Source organism: Haemaphysalis longicornis, unplaced genomic scaffold (assembly GCF_048455015.1).
Source record: "Haemaphysalis longicornis isolate Haplotype H1 unplaced genomic scaffold, Haemaphysalis longicornis Haplotype H1 scaffold_1, whole genome shotgun sequence".
Taxonomy (NCBI): Eukaryota; Metazoa; Arthropoda; class Arachnida; order Ixodida; family Ixodidae; genus Haemaphysalis; species Haemaphysalis longicornis.
In genome coordinates this window covers 235,742,104-235,760,660 of record NW_027526203.1, presented here as the reverse complement: position 1 = coordinate 235,760,660, position 18,557 = coordinate 235,742,104, and the positions used below count along the sequence as shown (strand labels likewise).

General features: G+C 48.3%; 1 protein-coding gene across 3 annotated transcripts in view; it reads right to left on the bottom strand.

The window, feature by feature from the left end:
* The window catches only part of LOC144142882 (carboxyl-terminal PDZ ligand of neuronal nitric oxide synthase protein-like), a 117,274-nt gene that overhangs the window by 30,759 nt on the left and 67,958 nt on the right, over positions 1-18,557 (bottom strand). The window contains exons 9-10 of one of the 3 annotated variants that reach the window (XM_077674710.1): positions 13,160-13,183; positions 9,447-9,605 (exon numbers count right to left, since the gene is read on the bottom strand). In XM_077674710.1, the coding sequence (XP_077530836.1) occupies positions 9,447-9,605; positions 13,160-13,183 (183 nt within the window). The remainder of the gene's footprint in view (positions 1-9,446; positions 9,606-13,159; positions 13,184-18,557) is intronic. The other 2 variants (XM_077674725.1, XM_077674717.1) reach the window with 2 other exon arrangements.

The window sequence follows — 18,557 nt, the reverse complement described above, 5'->3', positions numbered from 1 at the left end:
GGCTGTTCTGTTCCTTTCAATAGGTACGCATGTGTAGCATGAGTATGGCCTATGCGCAGTCTACAGAGAGTAACCTCTGTGATCCTGTCCCGTTTCTCAGGGATCGATCTACCTAACTTGGGTTTTACCATGTGCAATTTGTTTGCTGTTTGCCTATTCCAATCTTCCTGCCATTGGTCGCGCAGCCTCTTACGTCCGTACTCTATAAGATCCTCGTACGGGACGCTTTGAATATCTAGGTCACTCAGAAGAGCTGCAGTTAGAGCATTCCTGTCTGCTTGCTCATTTCCGGCTATGCCGCAGTGACCTGGGACCCAACAGACTGTGACTTCAAGTTTTTGTTTCTGGGCTGAGCACAGTAGCTTTAGCAATTGATTAAAGACTGGATTTTTTTGTAACTTTCCTGACGCTAAAGCCTGCACAGCACTTTGAGAATCAATGAATATCACTGACTTTTGGACACTGTTCTGAATAATATATTCTACAGCCAATACAAGGCCGTGTGTTTCAGCAGTGAATATAGATGTGGCTTTAGGCATAGTCTTTGACGTGGAAAAGTTTGGACCATGTGCAGCACATGATACTGCACCAGCTGACTTGGAAGCATCTGTGTAGAACTCATATGCTCTGTACTTGTTCTGCGAAAGCAAAAAATACTGCATAATTAATTCCTTTGGAGCGGTTCTTTTGTCAATCTTCATAAAAGAGAGATCACAAGAGATAGGGCACAGATCCCATGGAGGGACAAGGTCAGCAAGGCTGGTTTTCTGAGCGTCAGTGAAGGATATTCCCAGGCCTGTGGCCAGTGCCCTCACCGACAGAAGAAATGGCTCAGCCATGGCAGGTCGCTTTTCAAAAAGCTTGATTGCCTGGTTACCTAGAGTGCTGTTAGGGTGTCCGGTCAAGGATGTCACTTTTAGAGCATAATTCAACCCAGTGTACTTCCACTGTGTTTCAAGAGACCACTGATTGGCTTCCACATACAGGCTTAAAACAGGGCTTGTTCGGAAAGCGCCTGTAGCCAGACGAAGGCCAAGATGGTAAACAGGGTCTAGCATCTTTAGTGCTGTTCTCGTGGCAGATTGATAAACAAGACACCCATAGTCGATGCGGGACCTCACAAGGCTATTGAATAAGGTCAATAGGCACTTTGTCTCAGTACCCCAAGACTGGTGTGAGAGGACTTTCAGGATCCTGACTGTATCCAAACATTTAGCTCTAAGGCGTTTGAGGTGTGCAATGAATGAAAGTTTGTTATCAAGCACAACCTTAAGGAACTTGTGCTCCTTTTTTACCGCTATGGGTGTTTCATTGAGTGTAATAACGGGATCTGGGCGGATACCACGCTGCCTATAGAATACCACACACGTGCTTTTTTCTGGGTTAAAACAGAAGCCATTCTCATCTGCCCATTTTGTAAGTTTGTTTGCAGCTAGTTGGATTTGCCTCTCACAAATGGACATATTACATGATTTAAAGGCAATGTGCACATCATCAACATATAGTGAGTAGGATATGGAGCGAGGCAGTGCAGTTCCTAAGGAATTCATTTTAACAATAGAAAGGGTGCAGCTAAGCACACCACCCTGCGGCACTCCATTTTCTTGGACGAACATCTTCGAGAGGACGTTTCCAACCCTAACCTGAAAGGTGCGCTCCGAAAGGTAATCTTTCAAACTGTTCAGCATGTTTCCACAAACTCCAAGGCGGCGCAGATCACAAAGAATACCTTAACGCCAGGCTGTGTCGTAAGCTTTCTGGAGGTCAAAGAAAACTGATAAACAATGCTGCTTATGAACAAATGCATCCCTGATGTAGGATTCAATAGCCACTAGGTGGTCTGCTGTAGATCTACCAGCGCGAAAACCCGCCTGGCGATTGTCTATAATAACATGGTACTCAAGAAAGTAGATAAGGCGACGGTTAATCATTTTTTCGAAGACCTTGCATAAGCAACTGGTCAAAGCGACCGGTCTAAAACTAGTTGCAAGTGATGGATCTTTCCCCTCCTTCAGAATCGGTACCACAATAGCTTCTTTCCACACTTTTGGAAACTGCCCTGCACGCCAGATCTTGTTAAACAGTAAGAGCGCTTCTAGCGTGTCGTGGTGCAGGTGCTTAATCATGGTATATGTTATTCGGTCTCGACCTGGTGATGATTTACCACAAGTGAGCGCAACTTTAAGCTCCTGCATAGTGAAGGGGCAATTATACCATACCTCAGACTGCCGTTTGTCACGTACGATCTTCCGTTCCACTGCATTCTTGTGTCTCAGGAAGTTATTTGAATAGTGAGCTGAGCTTGATACATACTCAAAATGCTTGCCTAGGGCATTCGCTTGGTCTTGTAAAGTGTCTCCACTTGTGCTTACCAAAGGGTGTGTAAGAGTGTTACTTCCTCGGAATGCTTTGATTCTCCTCCATACTTTCCGCGTGTCAGTATATGATGTGATTGATGACACAAAACGATTCCAGCTTTCTCTTTTCGCAATACGCCGTATCCTTCTGCCATTGGCCTTTGCCCGCTTGAAAAGTACCAAGTTTTCAGTCGTTGGGCACCTACGCAAGACACCCCATGCCTTATTCTGTTCCTTACGGGCCTGCCTGCAATCATCATTCCACCAAGGTTTTGGCTTAGTAACCCTACTAGAAGAAGTCTGGGGGATGGACTTCAGCGCATCTTCAATTATATGGGTGGTCAGAGTCTCAGCAGCTTCGTCAATACCGAGGTTGTCTATAAGTCTATAGTGACACTCAGAGAGCTCTTTGAATTTTTTCCAGTCTGCGACCTCCTCCTTGAACTTTTGTGGGCATGGAGTGTTGTCTTGTTTATTGTCTAAAAGCTTGAGGCTTACTGGAAAGTGGTCACTTCCGTACAGGTTATTAATGACCTTCCACTGGAGTGCTGGAAACAGAACTGGAGAGGCTATGGCAAGATCTATGCAGGAGTACGTGGCATGTGTTGTGTTATAATATGTTGGGTCTTTCTTGTTAAGTATGCACGCTCCAGATGATAGCAGAAACTTTTCAAAGAGGCGTCCTCTAACATCCGTGCATGCAGAACCCCAGAGTGGGTGGTGAGCATTACAATCCCCAACTAGCAGATACGGCTCTGGCAGCTGATCAACTAATGTTTCAAACTCCATACTGGAGAGCCCGTGGTCTGGAGGTATGTACAGTGAGCATACTGTTACCAGTTTATTAAAGATAATGGCTCATAAGGCTACAGCCTCTAAACTGGTCTGTAGCGGAAAGAAATGGCATGGCACTGATTTTTGCATGATAATCGCAACTCCTCCAGAAGGGTGCACGCAGCCATTCCTGTCTTTTCTAAATACAGAGTAGTTCTTTAAGAAGTTTGTTTGGTTCGTCCTCAAGTGTGTCTCCTGGAGACACATAATACTTAATTTGGTGTTGTGACAGCAATTCACAGATATCGTCCGAGTTTTTCAGAAGGCCTCTGCAGTTCCATTGGACTACATTATCAGCTACCATCAGCTTATGCTGAACAAGGATTAAGGAAGTGCCATGCTGTCACCCTCCCAGGCTCAAGACACCTTCCCAGGAGCCGTGACCCTAGGTGGCTTTTGCTTTGAACAGTCAAGCGACGTGCTACGCCCTATCGGCGTACTGTGCAACGGAGAGCTTGGCGTTGTGTCCATGGCTTCTTGCGAAGCCTCGACAGCAGGGCTAGGCTGGCTGGTTGCGGCAGCCTGCCTCTCAGCAGGGACCGGCACTGCAGTGCCAGCAAGGGGCCTAGCGTTGGCATCAAGGGGTGCTGGGGCAGCCCTTGACGCTTCTTTTGTGGCATGTGCAGTGGCCTTAGCCACCGGCACTGAGGGGGCTTGGGGTGTCCCTTGGGGCCTCGCTGGGAGGGTTCCAAGGGGAACTCGAACCGACTGTAGCGCCGCCCCCCGTCGCGCTACATCGGCAAAGCTAGTGTGTGTCAGGAACAGTCTCTGTCGTGCTGCCCTGAAGGTAATGTTTTCCTTATACTTCAGTGCAATTATTTCTTTTTCTTTCTTCCATTGCAGGCACAAGCGCGAGTACGCGGCGTGCTCTTCCTTGCAGTTTACACAGTGGAGTGGAGCTTCACAGGTGTCAGACGAGTGGTTGGGGAGGCTACACTTTGGACATGCTGCCTTGCCTCGGCAGCTCAATGAACAATGGCCAAATCTTTGGCATTTATTGCAGCGTCGGGGGTTTGGAATATACAAGCGGACAGGGATTTTAACGTAGCCTGCCTCGACAGACTCGGGCAGTACACTGGTCGAGAATGTGAGGATTACATGCTTGGTCGAAATTTCCTTCCCATCTCTACGTATTTTGATTCGTTGAACATTCACAACATTCTGTCCCTCGAACCCTTCCAGGAGTTCTTGCTCAGACAAGTTCAGAAAGTCTTCATCAGAGATAACACCTCTGGTAGTGTTCATGGATCGGTGGGGACTGATGCTCACAGGATTGTCACCAACAGTGGTTATTTTCGTCAACTTGGCACACTGAGCTGCGTCTTGTACTTCTAAGAGAAGGTCACCGCTTCCCAACTTGCTTACTTACATAGCCGCCGCCTACCTAGTTCATTTGTTAGAACTTTGGCTACCAAGAATGGTGACAGACATCTCATTGACATGCCTTCTTTTTCACAGCGCATGACGTGGAACTTTAGGAAATTTTCTTACTTTTTAGGAGTGAAAAACTGCTGGACTGCTTCGTTGCGCCCCCGTTTGGGGGGACGATCATGGGATGCAGAAAATCTTGTTGCCATAACAAGTGAAATCAATTCAGCAGCTATGCTGGCCGCCCACCACCGAGCCCAACCTGGGAACGCACCAGATGCGCGTTAGCCATACATAGCTGCTGATTGATTGATTGATTGTAGGTTTAACGCGCCGACGCAACGCAGGCGATGAGGCGCACCGTAGTGGAGGGCTCCGGATTAATTTTGACCACCTGGAGATCTTTAACGTGCGCCGAAATCTCGTGCACACGGGCGTTTTTGCTTTTCGCCGCCATCAGAAAAGCGGCCGCCGCGGCCGGGAATCGAACCCGCGACCTCGTGCTCAGCAGCGCAACGCCTTAGCCACTGAGCCACCGCGGCGGGTCATACATAGCTGCTATAACCCTGTTTAAGTCCTCAAGGTTGATTCCTTACCCAGGGTTAACCCTCGCCGCCTGGAAATGTGTGGAGATGAGGAAAAGAAGAGATGACAGGACAGGGGTAGCAAAGTGGACAGGAAGGTGAAAGAGCTAAGAGGGAGGCAGGAAAAGGCGACTGGCTGGTTCCCCCCGGGCGGGTCAGACCGGGGGCACCGTCTGCGAGAAGCAGGGGCCAAAGTGGCGTGTTGCCTCTACCGGGGGGCCGTGAAGGTCCAAAACAACCCCGGCTTTGGCTCAGCCACCAGGATTCCCTTTTCCCCGGACACTGCTCAGCCACGCACAGCCGGGGCGTGGGTGGGTCCAACCCACATGTGCTTTGGTCCATGGTGTTGCAAGACACCAAGTGCCTACGGCAGTAGGCACCCCTGTGGAGCTCGGGACCGTGGTGGCGCTACTCCCCAAAACACCTTGAGTACACAAGGTGCCCCCTGCGGGGCCGGAGCAGAAACAGTACGAATGGAACATGGACTGTAAAAACCCAAAAAACGCATATATTCCCCCCAAAAAAGGCATATTTAGGTGCTAAATAGCCCATATAGGCATGAACCTATAAACAGGCACATATCGGCACAATAAATGATTGCTTAAAATGTTTCCACTCCCTTCGTTCGTGCTTATATGGCTTGATACAAACTCATGAAGAAAATAGGCATTTTGCCTAAAGTTCCCGTCTACTTATAACAGCAGATTGTCGTGGCTCCCAAGACATACGTTATAAGCAGTCTATATACACTACTAATATATATGTACTTCTAAAAACAGTTCACTGGATAAAGCCATATGAGCAAAATGAACCAAGAATGCCAAAATAAAATTCCGCACAAGTAATGTGCCTTATGACTGAACCTTGCTCAGAAGCTGTACTCATTAAAACCGCCAGCCAATAGCAAAGACAAATGAGAAAATGGAAAATTTTTTATACAAATTAAAAGTCACCTACCATATTTACACGATTGCAAGTCGACTAGAATGTAGGTCGACCCCCCCCAAAATTGCATCTCTCAAAAAAAAAAAAAAAAAAAAAAAAAAAAAAAAAAAAAAACTGAGTGCAGAAAGCAGCCTGTTTGAATGCTGCTGTAAACGAGTGCCGAGAGAGAAGCTCTTCCCTCTTCCCTGAGACTACCAATACCCCCTCTACGGCGGCTCTTCCATCAATGATCGATGCTCCCCCAAGAGCCATACGCTCGTGGTGTGCGGAGTAGATGTTAAAAAAGAGAAGCTTCTGTGTAAGCACACGGAATAACCATGTGCTGTGGGCTGAGCAGAAAACTTTACTTCCAATAATGAGAACACATTCGCTGTGAGATCACAACAATCGAAGCTACCGGCAGCGGCCCTGCCGCGTGATATCAAAACAAACATGGCGGCTGACACTAGCGGCCGCTCGCGATTTCCTTTGATTCGCGAGTACGCTACTCACATTCAAAAAGCGTTTTGTTCGTCTCTAATAAACAAAATGAGTATTACCGTATCCCTTGAATCAATGCATCGCGGTGATGTAGCACAATCATATCACGTTGTTCAGTACACTTCCGAACGTGATGGTGGGAGGTTAGTCGCACAAAGGGCACAGATTGCAAACGCCAACTTTCAAAGTCAGAATCACCTTTGCTGACGCCAGAATGTAATTGATTGATTGTAAGGTTTAACGCGCCGACGCAACGGAGGCGATGAGGCGCGCCGTAGTGGAGGGCTCCAGATTATTTTGACCACCTGGGGATCTTTAACGTGCGCCGAAATCTCGTACACACGGGCGTTTTTGCTTTTCGCCTCCATCAGAAAAGCGGCCGCCGCGGCCGGGAATCGAACCCGCGAGACGCCAGAATGTATGCAACAGTAAATTAATATGCTACGCTTCGACTGTAACCATGGAAACGAGGGTGCAAGGCTCTCCCAACCTTGTAGCACACCTGATTTCTCGTTTCCCTTGCCGTTACTAGCGGTGCACGGTTTGATTTCGTTTCTAAGTCGACCCCCTAACACTGGGCAGTCAAATTTGGAAAAAAAAAAAAAAAAAAAAAAAGGTCGACCTACAATCGTGTAAATACGGTACATAGAACAGAAACAAGGCAAACGGACGCTTGCCCGCTGGCGTAAGTAACCGATGAGTACCGTATTTACTTGCACAATGAACCCACTCGCGTAATGAACCCTCCTTCCCCCCCCCCCCCCCCTTCCCCTCCTTACTTTTCTTCTTGAGAATTTACTTTTTTTTTTTTCACTCTGAAAAAATGCAGCGGGGATATGTTTTTATCTCAGCATGGTTTCTGATGCTGTAGACGATCGCAGTAACTTGATATCACGCCACAGTACACACAGAAATGCTAAAAATGCAATCCAACAAAAAGAAATGTCGACAGTAGCCGGAGACGTGAGCGGGAATGCTGTGGCTCACAATTTAAAAATTGTGCGCTTGCTGTGCGCCACTTGCTGAACACAAAACAAACCTTGCGCCATAAAATGTTGTGGCGTGCAAACAAAGCGCAAAACGTACTCCGCACTCCTTCCTTGCTTTGCCATTCCGGCTGGTTTTGGCGGCGTGTGAACAAAGCACTAAACGTACTCCGCACTCCCCTGCTCTTGCTGTTCTGCAACTTCGCCATGACGCTCCGTGGTTTTGTTGTTCAGCTGTGGGCTGGCGCCTCGTAAGCGTTGTGAAATCTCTCCCTCCCCCCTTCCCCACTCCCCTCCCCTACCCGAGACTTAATTCCGTGCAGTGCATTTCGCAACTATGCGCCCGCAAGACCGGCTGCCGCCGTCGCGGCTGTCTGCCTCGCGGTTTTTAGGTCACGATATGCGTCGTGATATGCATGCCGTACTCGTGAAGCTCGGCAACAACGTCAAGCGTCGTGAAATTGCCATACTCGCTTGCCAACGCGCCCCGACAGCGTACGTGTCGACCAGGTGCTGGCGGAGTTGTGCGGGAAGAAAGGTAAGCAAGAGATGAGGACGCAGGAGGTGTAGTTAAACAGATGAGAATTTACAAAGTGCAGGGGGGAGAAAATAGTATGCAAGGGCAGGAAATGGTGAGAGAGTTCAGGCCGCGCGCCAGCGAGAGAGTACGGCAATTTCACGACGCCTGACATTTTGCCGAGCTTCACAAGTACGGCACGTATATGACGACGCCCGTCTTAGAGTTCACATAGAGTTCATAGAGGCATAGGATTCACATACGTGGAAATTGAAGGTGAAATGCGCGCATGTGGCTTCGCAGGAAATTAACATAGTCTCGGGGTAGGAGGTGGGGATTTCACAACGCCTATGAGGCACCTGCCAAAATTTGTTGCAATTTCTTTCCCGCATAATGAACCCTCTCCCCAAATTCATGCCGAATTTTCTGGAAAAAAAGTGGGTTCATTACGCGAGTAAATACGGTATTTGGACCCATGGCAATAACAGCAGGCGCCGACTTTCTGCATTCTAGAAAAAGTGTAAGCAAATTATAAAAATAGTAATGCACATCCCGGCCGCATCAGCACCACCTTATGATCTCTTTACATCATTGGAATGTTTGTGAACAAGTCTAGAAAGATTCCACGGCGCAAGATTGTGTCAAACTTCTTTGCCTGCGGAGCTGATGCCAGTGACGTGGAACCAGAAATGCCCGTCAAACACAGCATAAAAATTGAGGCATAAGGACGAGAGAACAAAAAAGAGAAAACAGCTTGCTGGATTACCTAGTCAGACACACAAGCTTTTTTTATATTAGGAGTAAAGGTGGTGTGTGCAGGCTACTCCTCCACTCTTGTGAATTTCAAATGCCTCAGAGGCTTTAACGCGGTTGAAAGCCTCATGGGTACTGGCAAAGCAAGCAGGACTCAAGGACCGAGCCACACCCATGAGACAAAACAAGGGCAGCGCTTGTGCACATCTTCTCCGGCTGTCTTGCCATCCGCTGCACTGCTTCACCTTCAGTACCAAGAGTGCTTACTGTAGCCTCGCAATGTACTTTCAATGGGGCCCTCAAGTGGGCCTTGAGCTAAAGCTTCTGCTCCCTCCCCATGGCGCAAACTGATAAGGGAATGAAGGAATGGAGGCAATGGGGGGGGGGGTGCAGAGAGTGCGGCACGATCAGTAATGAGAAGCCCTGTCTAAATTAAAGAAAGTGAATTCCAAGTATTTATGAACTTCGCCTGTAAAGGTTGGCAGTAGTTTTTGGTCAAGATGTTTTCCGCCTTCTTTCATGCCTTTCTGACAGGGCAGAATACACGTTTGCAGCGATATGCTTGCAATGCTTTCATTCTTTCAAACAGTGGCTGGGAGGAAGGTGGGAAGAGTGGTGTCACCTGGAGCGGGGACGGGGAGAGGTCGGGCTGCTGCAGCAGGTGGTCGCCCTTGCCCTCGAGGCGGTTGACTTTCTTCTCCAGCTCCTGGATGTGCTTCACCAGCAGGTGGATGTGCTGCAGCAGTTCCCGGTTGTGCACAATCAGCTGCTGGTTCTGCGACTGCACGCACACAGTGGGGGGAGGCGGAGGGGAGGGGGGAGAAACACTTCTTCAACAGGGGCGCAGCTAGGGCACATACGGGTTTGGGAGCAGTCCTGGGAGCAGGCAAAATTGCCTTTTGTGGCAGGCTTGGAGCAGCCAGAAAGGCCTTGGTCATTTGGCAGGGGACTGGAACAGGCTGCTCTGCCGGAGCCCCCTGCCAATTAAGTTTAATCTATGTATATTGTATATTAGGTTTTTTACCGTGCACCAGAACCTACTCTGAAACAGGAACGCAGTTCTTGTACTATATTTGGAAATTTACAATATGCGGAATTATCTACCTTCGGCCCCAGCGAGTGCACCCGTTATCATCGTTCACAGGGTCAACCTCACGCGAACAAGCCTCGCTCCGTGTCTGGTAGACTGACGGCAGTATTAAGTGAACTCACGGCAGCATTCCGTGAACAAGGCGTTTGCTTGCGTTTTTTAATTCAACAGCAGTTTCAGTGCATGCGAAGCAGAACAAGCTTTGTCTTCGCACACCACAGGGTTGCGAGAGTTCACGAATGTACGCCGTAGACTACGTATGAGGGCGTGTTACAAGGCATGTTTAATGCTTGACCATCCTGTACATAAGCAAAGCTAACCCCGAAATTCCCATGTGAGAATGAGTAATTACCTCCCCACAAAGGCGAAACGAATTAACAAGCGAGGGCAAAGCATCCAAGTCCCCGTTTGTTCAATACATAGCTGTGGTGAAAAAATTGTCGACTTAAATGAAGTTTATCTCGAATGAACTACAACCTTACAACCTTCGATACTAATATTCTTGTTTTCTATATGTTTGCGAAGTGCCACAAAAACATTTCACTGAGTTTTGGTCATTTTCTATTGATTGTGGCACAGCGGCCGACTCCAGCAAACAAAACCGTGCAACTGCAACACAAATAAATCCAAAGTCAAAGCGGAGAAGGCGCATAGTGCCTGCGGCCTTACAAATAAGAAAAATTCGACTTCCATAGCCGCTCATAGCCTTGATGAAACTGAAACTATAACCGCATACTGAAAACACAATGTTTTTGCAAAGCTTTCAAGCATGAGGCTTCATGGCAGTCGTATCTTGCGGCTAGATTCGGGCAATGCGGCGCAGGACGGCGCTGATAAACGAGTTTGGCGCAATAGGGGTGCTTCAGCGCAGGATGGCGTAGGTAAACACGTTTGGCGCTGAATGGTGCAAATGGCGCAGCTGTTCCACCCCTGCTTCAAGCGCTCCAACATGCCAACTCACAAACATTTGCATTTTAAAGGGGCCCTGAAAGGCGTTTTGAGCACACTAAATCAACTAGCGCAATCGTTAGATTGGGTCGTCAACGTCATCTGTGCCAAGTATTACTCTTTTACGCGCAGCGGAAAGCTCACACTTTTGTTGCAAAGTTTGTCGGTTTTTTTTTCACCCTTCCCTTCGTGTTTTGGGACGCCGCCATCTTCACATGTCTACAACATCGATTCCCAGATGTTCGTCATGAGCTAGACATCCTGCTATTGGGCGACTTTTTCACGCACTTCCGCCAAAGAGATGAGTTGTCTGCTCAGCGTTGGCTTGCCGGCTGATCTGCCAGCGTAGTGCCGGAGTGCTTGGACATTTTACGACAAACGAAACAAGTGTAAACAAACGCTTAACCGTTCGCATTGAATGCAACACGGCCATAACACGACATGGATATTCTCTTACCTGAGTACGTTCCATAAAGAAAGCGTTGAAGACCCGTGGCACTTCATTCGTGCAATCGCAGAGAACGCCCTGAGCCGAATGCCCGGGTTCGACGCACACATTTTATTCAACTTCAAAACAATCCAGAGATGCGTTTCGAATGAACACAACGGCACAACATGCGTTACAAGTCTGAACAGCGATTGACAGACGATGGGTTGCCTCCGCCTGCCCGTAATAAATTCGGCACTGACCTCGCGTGCGGTTTGCGGGGACGAACAGCAAGTCACTTAACTCTGGCGCACAAGCCGAGATGGCTTTTAGCCACGCACACTGCACATACCACATGCGAGGTTGAGTAATACGTCGCTCAAGAAGGATAATCCAAGCCATGGGAAGCATTATCCACCCGCAGAAGCACAGCGTCGCATTTCATCGCGAAACAAAGGCGTCCACAACACACACACCATCGCCTCCTGTAATGCCAAACGCATCGCACTTCCCAATGGGAGTGAGTGGTACGCCTGCAGTGCCCACATGTCGCGAGGTGGGGCCCCGAGCTCAACCGGGATCACGGAACCGTAACTGACTTCTACAGCGGTTTGTGCCTTGTTGCCAAGGCAACCGATGCTTGAGATTGTCAAGGAAATGGCGCTCGCTCCAGCGTTAGAAAGCTCAGAGCCGCGGCGGAGCATGTTTTGCCAACGTTGCCGCTCTCCACCGCGCGTCGCCCCAACCGGAACTGGTCACATGATTGAAGCGTTTTGTGCACGGGTTCTGTATCGGTTTAAAATGTCTTTTTCACATGCCGCCGGAAGAAATTACCACCGCCGCAAAATAAGACCCGGCACCAGCGGGGCCACATCTGATACGGCGCTTTTTGGATAAACAGTGCGCGGTGCATCAAAGAGAACGAGCGCACAATCCTCCCCGTGCGGCTGCGAGCTCGCCGCCGATAAAAAGTAACGCGCCGCCGATATGAACTTCAGCAACGTACACCGCGAAGGGGCAAGGCCAGGCCGTCGCACACATGCGGCCAGATTTTTCGTTCACTTTTCCAGCCCTGAGCGGAGTGCGGGATTCATGGTGTCAACAAAGCTTGCCCGTAGCAGACGGCAGTCTGTGCAGCGCAATAGCGGAAGTACGTCACCACTGCGGAGCGCAGCATCATGGGAGGGAAGGCTCGCCGCCGTCAACAGCGGAGAGCAAGTTGAAAGGAGGAGGAAACGTGGCGCGACGATAATGCGCGGTTTTTGATTTACGATTTCTGAGCTAATACTTTAACAAAATTATTGCGGGAGGAGATTGCTAATACATTGTTTTATTTGGTTACATGTACATCTATGCATCAGCGGAAGGTATTTCAGGACCCCTTTAAATGCTGCTATGTATCCCATCACAACGGTCACACCGAGATACATTGCGATGAGACAACCGAAGCCCTTTCCAGCCAGCCTTCCTTCTGCAGGGATGGCAGACATAAGTGGAACTTTTTGCACCAAGCAGTAAAAGTTTACCTTCATTTTACATCTAACAAGACCTTAGACAAACTAAAAAAAAAAAAAAGAAACTTACGCTCCAGTCAATAAAGCGTCACTGACAAGAAAAACTAAGAGGGAACTAGGGATAAGTGATGCACCACATAACAAAACCTGCCCACAACTCAGAGAAGTTAAAGACGAATGTACATGTTAGCAAAACGAAAAAAAAAAAAAAAAAAACTTAGAATACTACTTACACTACTGACCATGTATCACAGGCTTTTTCAACGTAAAAAAATACTGAACTAGGTAGCGTTTATCCAGAAAGCAAAGGTATCAATCAGTATCTTTTTTTGATAGCGTGCAAGCAGCATGCTTACCTGCTTACCAGGGGAGGAGGATTGCTGCAAAAAAAAAAGTAAACTGTGTACAGCAAGCCACATCCACCAAGCTAATCACTTGCAGATAGCTGCCAGGTTATCAGAAGCTCACCTCTCGCTCGCTCGTGCCACAGGGTCAGCTCTTATCTCATCCTGTTTGGCCCTTCGTAACAGCAAGCGCACTCGGGGGTTCGGCTGAGCAGTTAGCAATTTTATTTCTACTTTTTACAATTAGCGGAAAGATTGCAATGATGGCTGCAGACGACGCATGCACTTCAGTGCGAAATTAACATATTACGCGTACTTAGCTTCCCCCCAAGTCCCATCAAACCACACAGCCACAGACAGCGCAAATAGGAGTCCTTTAGGCCACATGACAAAATTTTGTCCATCACCTAGCATCTGCAAGGGGTGTGCGCAGTCTCACACTGACACAGATGTGTGTGAAATGGCATTTGTGCTGCATGCAAGAAAATCGGCCATCTGTCAGCCAGCAAAGCCTAGGGGGGGGGGGGGGGGGGGCATTATCGGCAGCCAAATGTGACAAAGGAGAAGGAATATAAGTGGGCATGCCGGTGCCAGCAGCCGCTCAAAGCAGCCTCAGAATGTGTGTGGCAAGCAGTGCATTTCTTAATGTTGCTTCCATGCAAGAACTGCCACCAATATTTTGCTCCAGATACAGTGGAACCCCGCTGATACGTCCCCCGGACTTACGACGGATCACTGCGGTCCCAACAAACTCCCCATAGAAACAATACAATAAAAACCCCGATAATATGACGCCTGGGTGCACGCGGTCCGTTTTATACGACAGAACCTGGTGTGGATAAACCGGCGTTTTTCCCATATTTTACCCCGCTTCACCACCTCGTCCCCACCCTCTCTATTTTGAACCTCCGTTAACACTGCTTGATGTGCGAAGGTCCGCATGCGGCAAGACCGCTTCCTGAACAGACGCAAGCAAGCAGGCGAGCACTCGTGAGAGCAAGTTAACCTTCAACTGCCCCACGCGGCAGCAGTACGCCAACGCGCCAACCGCGAGAAGTCGAAGTTCAGGTGGCAGGTGGACCGTGAATTTGAAGCTTTCATTGAGCTGCTGACGAATGCAAAAACACATACGACGCAACCCCACAGCGATGACCAAACACCCGCTTTCCCCGCCTGCTCGATCCATGTTTCTTCCTTTCACGACGCTCTCTCAACCTATATCTCTGCTCTCTGCTTATCAGTGTCTTTCAAAGCCGCGTTGTCACTGTGCCCGTTTCTTTGCTAGAGTGCATCCATTCACGCGTGTCCGCTGAAAGGGCGGAGACACGTATACATTGGCACTGCCATTTTGGGTCAATCGCTGCCCGCTGCAGCAAGTCACTGTAGCAAGACTGCGCTATAATTTTGCTGCAATACAGCTTACACGCGAAGTTTGAATTATCTTATCAATTTCGCATTGCTGGGTCTAGCGGGGAACGAAAATAGCTGTATGTTGAGCACTTTGACCCCATAGTGACGGCACGGGACGGTTCAAAGGGTGTCTCCACCCTGTACGGGAATGCTGTTTTGTTTTTGTTTTTTTTTTGTTTTTTTTTTCCATCTCTGCTGTGTACTATCGTTCCTTTCGCTTAGCCTTGGCAGTTTCACACTCACTTTTTTCCCTCTCAATAGACCTTTCCAGAAACTGCAGCGCCACTCCTTCCCCTGGCGGGCCCGTGCAAGGCGCCATGAGAACTGCGTGCGCGCGCGGTGCGAGCGGCAATGGGGTGGTCGCGCCGCGCGCCGCGTCCGCGGAGCGAGCCCGTCAAAGGGCAAAGTTTAAGTAGAGTGAAATGCTGTGCTTTCAAAGTTATGTTCCACATCAAAGAAAGCATCTTTAAACCCTAGAACCCAAAATAAGAAATAAACTCCGCATCTTTCTAAAACTGCCTGCACCGCATGAGAACCTTTTGTCGTCTGCTAGCCACGTCGTCTGCTAGCTTGAAGAAAGGAACCAGCTGCTGACAGTTGAAAAGCGTCTTCGCGCTTTTGGCTGCACGCGGAAAAAGAAAAATTCCTCAACGCGAGGAAATAGAAAACAAATGTGACACTTGAGCTCCCCGAGAAAAATACAAATAACCAGCTCTTGCTTCCGGCAGCCCAGGGTGGGGGAGCCGAGGGGGAAAACGAAGAAGCCCATATCGTGTGCACACGTTATTCGTGATGCATTTCCGCGTGTATAAAGCTACACTCGATGATTGATTGATTGATTGTAGGGTTTTAACGCGCCGACGCAACGCAGGTGATGAGGCGCGCCGTAGTGGAGGGCTCCGGATTAATTTTGACCACCTGGGGATCTTTATCGTGCGCCGAAATCTCGTACACACGGGCGTTTTTGCTTTTCGCCTCCATCAGAAAAGCGGCCGCCGCGGCCGGGAATCGAACCCGCGACCTCGTGCTCAGCAGCGCAACGCCTTAGCCACTGAGCCACCGCGGCGGGTGTATAAAGCTACACTCGTTTACGACCTGCCTTGGCGATTGTAGTTTACGCTATACTGACGATATGGCGCCAAGGAAGCTGCAGGAGGCGGACAAATGTGCTGTGTGCTCGTTTGGGACAACAATACGCTACGAGACCGGCATGTTTCATTGCACAAGTTTCCGAAGGACAAGAAAATTAAATAGGATTAATGTGTTCGCCGGATAAATCGCAAGGGTCGTGATGACCGATTTGCTTTGTGGGAGCCGTCCGAGCATCACAGGATATGTGTGGAGCCCATTTCAACGCGAGCAGGCGCAAATGTTACATGGACCGTATGCGACCATTTTTCCACACCGGGCCTTCACCGAGAGGTGTCCTTCGGCAAAGACAGCTAAGTCCAGCATTATAACGTAAATTATGCTTTTTATGTTTTTTTGTTTCCTAGCTGCCGTGAAGTGAACGAAATGCCGCCCTACTAAGCGCCCGTACCGCTTCCAGGCATCCAAGACGAACTAGTGATATGCAGCACTGTCGAGATACTCCTGTCAGCTCAGAGTAATCAACGCCCGTTTTGTAATAAATTTTAGCACAAAGGGCGTAACAAGGCGATAAAGCAATGCTTTCGCTCCAGCAGACAACGATGAGGTTTCTCCAATGACAGCGACTGCCTGCAGCCCTTTTCCTGCGGCATTGGAGGAACGGGGTTTCTGCTGTTGTGAGTTCAGCATTACAACTATTTCTTTTCGGTCGCTCATTGTGGAAATATTTCCCACTTTTAAGGTGTGGTGTGCTTCCTGTGTGAAAACAAAGGAGGCAGCTCGCCATAGCTGACCCAGGATTCTTGATCGAAGATGAGCTCTGTGAACCTGGCGTTAAATACCCCCCATGTAAAATGGTCGGCGTCAACTGACGGTAGCGGAGCAAACACGCACACGGCAGATCGCCAACCTGAGGAGACACGTTGAGCGAGTTATTCGAGAAGTGAAGAACTTGGGAATACATGTGGTATGATTTACCAAATGCGATGGCTGACAAGCCAAACCAGATATGGAAAATTTGTTGCTACCTGAACAACTTCCTATATAAACCACTCCTCAATCGATAAGTAAACAAAATGTTAACTATGCGTGTTTTGTATTAGCGCCCTCTGAAAAGTTTTACCTTTTAGTCGGTATTGGTTAGTTTTGCTAACGGAATAAAAGTGTACGTGTCTTTTATTGCAATGATACCATACCAGCTGCCTCGTCTTTTTTTCGACTGAAATAAACATTTCTATTTTCATATTTACACACAGCCGAAAACAGAAAAAGAGCTCAGGATTGCACGATAAGACTTGCCACCTCTTAGGCAACAGTACTTGAAAAAATACAGACACAGTGTAGCATGAATCCATGGGATACACACTGCAACTCCCCAAAATGCAGCAGTTTGTTGAAGAAATGCGGGCTGTGGCAAGAATGCTGAAGTTTGAAAAAGAAGCCTGTTAATAAAACAGCTGTCCAGGATAGCAGATGTTCTGCATGCATCACACAATGTTAAACGCCGAAGCTGCACCGTCAAAAAATGCTGCCTCCACAGGCGCTGTCGCGCACGGCACAGTTTGGCACGGCAGACCTACATGAAGAGCGGCCCGTGCTTCTAGCCACCTTACCCGTGCGGCAGCGGCGGCGGCTGCTGCGGCGCTCAACAGTTCCCAGGCTGCTTTGCGGCCGCCGTTTGGGGGCGCACGCAACTTTCCGGAAAGGCCTATTAGCTCAACCACGTCGGCCTTATCTCGCTCGCGCAAGGCGCGGGTCTGGCAGGCTATAAAAAGTGCCGGACAGCACGGGTGTCGTGTAGCGCACGGCGCTTGGCTTGCTGGCGGGCTAGCTCGGACACCATGGAGGGGAGGAAGGCACAACATGAGTGTTTCATTTTTTTTTTACTAGGTATTGGAGCTAAAGGTTCGCAAATCACGCGAGAACGCTCTACATATAATATTTTAACTAAACTTTTAGCCCACCTGTTGTGTGCGACCGTCTACTAGGTCAGCATTTACCCACACCCCAGTCATACGACACCCTGGTCGTACGACACTTTTTCACAGCCCCTTGAAAGCCATATTATCAGGGTTCCACTGTAGTAAAGTTATGTACCGTGAAAAGCGTAACATCGCATTGCTACCAGCCATATTTGCATTCCTCTGCCACCGGAATAGAAATTCTTGGCACTGACAACTAAAAAATGGTGGCCTAATTACCAAAGCGTTCTGCTCGTAAAATATCAAAGAGGAGCTTTGATTAGCGTATGCCCAAATTATCATGTAGCTTTTGTCGGGAAACAAACCTTGCAAGAGCAGCGGCCAATCACAAACTGTGCTTATTAATATGTCTTATGCACGAAAAGATCAGTAACTTTCACCTTGCTGCACATTCATAAGTGAATTGCAAAACCAAACTGAAAACATATGTCGGCTTACAAAGCGTGATGCTGGGACAAAATTAAAATGCCAAAAGATAGGTGCAGCTTTCTGGTTCATCGATGTTCTTTGGAAGGCGATTGCTCTCGATTTACTCAGCGCAGTGCAATAAATTTCTGCATAGCTAACATTGATGGCAAAAGCTTCAAAAGAGTTGAACGTGCCCCTCTAGTTCCCTAAAGCACACTACCTAATTGAGTACTGATTCCTGTGAAGCAATTTTTCACTACCGCTCAAACTAAGAAAGCTAGAAGCGACCATGTAGAATTTGGGACAAAATAAATTTATAAATTCCACACTCAAAACACCTGAATCCCCAGATGCCCAAAAATGCAAATTATATGAAAACCTTTATTTTGATGCGGCTTCATTAATGAAATTTTGCAATGTGAAAAATCCACGAACTTAAAAAGCGTGTTAAAATTTTACATCTTGACAAAAGAATTCTAACCCTAGCAGTACTTTCACTTCTGTTAGCTGCACAGGTTATA